This window comes from Epargyreus clarus, unplaced genomic scaffold, assembly GCF_041222505.1.
Source record: "Epargyreus clarus isolate Ecla_fem2 unplaced genomic scaffold, WU_Ecla_fem_2.2 ptg000002l, whole genome shotgun sequence".
NCBI lineage: Eukaryota > Metazoa > Arthropoda > Insecta > Lepidoptera > Hesperiidae > Epargyreus > Epargyreus clarus.
In genome coordinates, this window is record NW_027332210.1 from 5,226,174 (window position 1) to 5,230,931 (window position 4,758).

The 4,758-nt window shown below is 33.0% G+C and overlaps 1 protein-coding gene across 4 annotated transcripts; it reads left to right on the forward strand.

The window, feature by feature from the left end:
- Positions 1-382: 382 nt before the first annotated feature.
- Positions 383-3,249, forward strand: LOC140746435 (uncharacterized). Of its 4 annotated transcripts, none has more exons than XM_073078582.1 (3): positions 383-486; positions 1,949-1,994; positions 2,751-3,249. In XM_073078582.1, exons 1-3 carry the CDS (start codon positions 475-477, stop codon positions 3,131-3,133), a joined length of 441 nt encoding a protein of 146 aa, XP_072934683.1. In that variant the 5' UTR covers positions 383-474; the 3' UTR covers positions 3,134-3,249. The 4 variants fall into 4 exon arrangements, with proteins under 4 accessions (XP_072934683.1, XP_072934692.1, XP_072934700.1 ...); XM_073078591.1 differs by having other exon boundaries at positions 425-486; positions 1,955-1,994; XM_073078599.1 differs by lacking the exon at positions 383-486 and adding an exon at positions 995-1,075.
- Positions 3,250-4,758: the final 1,509 nt, after the last annotated feature.

Genomic DNA, 4,758 nt, shown 5'->3' on the forward strand with positions numbered 1-4,758 from the left:
ATGCGCCGCTACCCCTGAGGATTAAGTTGGAACGCCTCAGAAAAGTATGTCTCCCTTACCACACCCCTCAAACTAGAACACGGCAGTGCTTAACACTGCTGTTTTGAGGCAGAAAGTGGTGTGGCGGTGGTGCCGCCGGTTTCGAACAACAAAGGGTTCTACCTCCTTAAAAGTAGTTGGAAAGAGAACCTTGGGCAGCGCTACAGACGTTATCACTACGCAAAACAAATAGTTCAAAGGTAATTAAACAATTCCATTAAATTCGTAGGAAATATTTAAACAAAGAGCAACAAACTTCCCAGAATCTGCTTATTTTCGTATTCATTTGGAAAACAAAATAATTATGTCAAGTTGGTACCAGATCTTACATTAATCATGCGTTCAGAGGTCAAAGGAGATAACTCTGGTATAAAAGCAACTAAACATTATTGTGGTTCATACTTCACTAACAATTGTGACACGGAATTAATAAACATGGCGGTTAAAGTGAGTTATTTTTTTATATATTTAATGTCTTCGATTTTTATAACATGTCCCATAAGAATAGGTTACAATACAGTAGATACTAATAGTATTAATTAGTAAGAGCAAACCCACTGTAGCCTCTATAGGCAATATCTGCAAATAAGTGAAATATTGTTGCGTTTACTTCTGCTTCTTAGTTTATTCTTCATTAAAACATACGACCATTTTGATGTTAATTTACAATAACACTATATTATAATATAATGTCTCGACGTTCTTATATTAATACAAAAAAATATCCCTGTCATCATTTTTAATTTTGTTGTCGTCATATTGAATGTTACCGCGCACCACATGGCCTCAATTGCCCATTTTTAATTAATATTTATTTCTAGTTAAATCTTAAAACAATAATGTTTCGCATACGTACTAATTCTTTGTATATCTCTGTGCCAGACATAAATCAAATTATGATAACGACAAATGACATGTGCATATATATATTTTGTATGTAATACGCATATAAATGGCAGTCTCTATTTGTTTTATTCAGTTAGTAACTTGATACATGTAAGACCTACAAAACATAGTGCGTGGAATAAGAAAACTGGTAATTTCTTTTTATTAAGTTATTTTATTTTAAAACAATAGATAATACTTAAAAATAAAAATAAATTTTGAAAATACTTTAAAAAAAACATATATCTATGTCGTTTCAATATATATACTAATATTATAAAGAGGAAAACTTTGTTTGTTTGTTTGATTGTAATGAATAGGCTCAAAAAGTACTGGACCAATTTTAAAAATTCTTTCACCATTCGAAAGCTACATTATCCACGAGTAACATAGGCTATATTTTATATGAAAAATATTTGATAAATAGATTTTGAGGCGATTCATCCAAAACTGTTTCAACTTATAATGTAGGTACGGGATAGGTTATGTTTGAAAGGAATCAATACTCTCCTCTTGTCTATATTTTTAAGTAACAGATTCCGCCCTGTCTTCAACATTTTGGTATATATGCCGGGATAAAAGTTTTATTTATTTTTAGTCATCACATTCCAATATTTTTTTGTTAAAATTGTCGTAAATGGTTATCGTGTACATTTGTAATTTAAATTCAAGAAGTAGGTAACTGAATTCGGGTGCAAATCACTTGTTATTAGTATTATTACATTACCCTTCAAAACTAAGTTGGAACGCCTCTTAAGTGTTTTAACAAACCAGGACACAGCAGCGCTTAACATTTTTGTAACAAAAATAGGAGGAAGCATATATCTCTACAAATTAGTGAAGAATTATCACAACTTTTTTTAAATCTAAACAATAAAGAATTATTACGTAAATCGAGATAACATAATTTGTTTGTTAATATGAACTTGAACTTGCGATAAATTATCAGAAATATTGTTATGTTTATACAAGAAATTATTACCCAAAAATTATTGTTTTAATTAATTCTATATTTTTCCATTAGTTTCAGATTGTCTGCGTGTTACTAGCTCTGGCAATGGCGGCTAACGGTATGTACCTACCTATATATTAGTACATTATTTAAGAATGCCTATTTATCAGTCCATTTCACCAAAATCATAACTGTCCATTCCTCGAGTGCCTATATATAGAATGTATCCTTTGTAGTTCGACTCGAGACGCAAAACCGCGCCACTTTTCTACCAACTTAAAGCAGTTTTAAGCGCTAATTAAACTCTTAAAGGTGGTAGAACCCTTTTTGGTTCAACTACGGAGGCACCACCCCAGCTATTTTTGCCAAATAGCTACTATAAAACGATTGTAAAATATTTTTAAGCGCTATTATGTTCTGGTTTAAAGGGTTATAGTAAAGAACATAGTTACCTGAGTCATTCCAACTTAGTCCTCAGGGTTAGCAACGCATCTAAGGCCGATAACAGAAAGGAATTTAATCTTATCTTGAGTTCACTAAACAGACATAGAGTATTTAAATAGCCACTGCAATTGTAGATGATAGACGTCCAAACTGAAAGTGTTAACTTTTTTTTTTGACCCTTGACCCTGACGACTATATTAGAATGCCTTATGTATTATGATCGAACTGTAAACTAGAGTTCAGAACCGACATATAAGAAGTAGTGTTGATTAATCAGAAACATTATATCCATCTTCAACTAATTGAAATTCATGCTATATCAATGAGATGAGTAGTACAAAAACACAAGTTGTACCTAACTAAGATAATCAATATAATCTAGAAAGAAGAAAAAAAATACTGATGAGTGAAATTCTTATTTTACTGACAGGTGCTCCATATTATCACGGAGAAGATCGCGATATGGCAAAAGGAAACCAGGGAGGAGGCCATCAAGGAGGAGGAAGTTTTGGAGGCGGCAATCAAGGCTTTGGACCTGGCAACCAAGGCTTTGGGCCAGGCAGCCAGGGCTTTGGACCAGGTAACCAAGGCTATGGACCGGGCAACGGTTTCGGATCTGGCAGCCAGGGTCATGGACCGGGTAGCCAAGGTTTTGGACAGGGTGGCCAAGGATATGGACCGGGAAATCAAGGTTTTGGACCTAGTAACCAAAACTCCGGATTTGGTAACCAGGGCTACCCTGGCAATCAAGGATATGGTCAGGGCGGTAATCAAGGTGGCCACCGCAAGGGATACCAAGAATACGGATATTGAAGACCATGCAAGACAGAAGATGCAAAGGAACCCTGAAATTTTCGTAAACTTGTGTGAATAATCAATACCAATCTAACTGTAAATTATAAGTTTAATTAAAAAAGATTTTAAAAACATTTTTTTTCTTTGCTTTTCATATTATTTACATAGATAATATATAAACTATTTAATTTGATACCCATATCATATTAAATTAAGGGCTCTACCACGTTGCTCTGTTTGTTTCTTTCATTTACACTACTCAATTAATCTTTATATATATATTTCTTACGTGCGTGTGTGTGTCACTGAACTCCTCCTAAACGACTGGACTGATTTTGATGAAATTTGTTGTGTGTGTTCAAGGGGACTTGAGAATGGTTTAGATTCACAATTTAGTCCGTGGGAAAAGGTTTTTTTAATTAATTTTTAATTCGTTAGTAGTTATAGAATCGGAAACTATGCATTTGATCAAGTGATGATCTTTAGCAAAGTTGTTGTGCAAGAGCCCACGAGGGTTGGAAGTTGGTAAGACCAATTTTCGACAGATGGCACCACTGTCATTCCAATGCAGGTACAAATTTTCCGTTTTATGTATACATATTATTTCTTTTAAATGCGGGCGAAGCCGCGGGCACTACTACTAGTAAACATATAAATCTTAAACAAACTTAACTTAAAGTCAAAACATATAAAATGTATTGTGGTAAAGAGTGGAATGGACATTGTCAAAATGTTCATACACGCCATATATAGTTCACATTTAAGATAGATCGACTTACTTATTGGTAATAATCTTTTAATGGAAGGTTATCTCCTCATGCTAACTATTTCTATACTAATCCAAGGAATAATAAAAATGCGTAATGTTGAGTTTTCAAAGATGACGTTAGTGGGCAAAATATAGCAAGAAAGATAAAGAAAGAAGTTAATAAATTAAAAATACAATAACCTCAAAGTTCAATAACTCAAGATTGATCACGTGTGGGCAATAATCGTCACAACATCGGTTTAAGGCTGTACTCTACGAAATTAAGTCATTTTCCGAGAACAACTAAACAGGTACGTTTTGCGAAATATTTTTGCGAATAAGTCATAGTTGATGGATGAAAGATGTTTGATAGTTTCATAGATTAGTAAAGATTACTCACTCCTAACAAAAAAATGTACCCAGTTTTGAGAATTGAAATAGTTACGTAAAAAAGTTTTGCCACGTCTCGGTGCTAAAATGTCCCTAAAATATTTGAAATAATTATTTATTTATTACGTAAATTACGTAATTATTACGGAAATTAGTTATTTATTTGTAAATTTTCTCTAAAAATGTTTTTATTAATCAAGAATTCAAAAAAAGAACTAAAATAAGCCGTTTGTGGCTTCATTCAATTTCAAGGCGGTGAAGTATCTTTAATAATCTATGGATAGTTTATGAAATTTTATTATGATAATTTTAGTTAAGACTAGCTGACCCGGCAAACTTTGTATCGCGTCAAAATCTATTTATCAAATATATCTTTATATATATATTTCTTATGTGCGTGTGTATGTCACTGAACTCCTTCTAAACGACAGGACTGATTTTGATGAAATTTGTTGTGTGTGTTCAAGGGGACTTGAGAATGGTTTAGATTCACAATTTAGTCCGT

Coding starts and splice junctions, on each gene's coding strand:
- LOC140746435 (XM_073078582.1), top strand. Junction 1,995..2,750: donor TCTGGCAATGGCGGCTAACG/GTATGTACCTAC, acceptor TTTTACTGACAG/GTGCTCCATATTATCACGGA.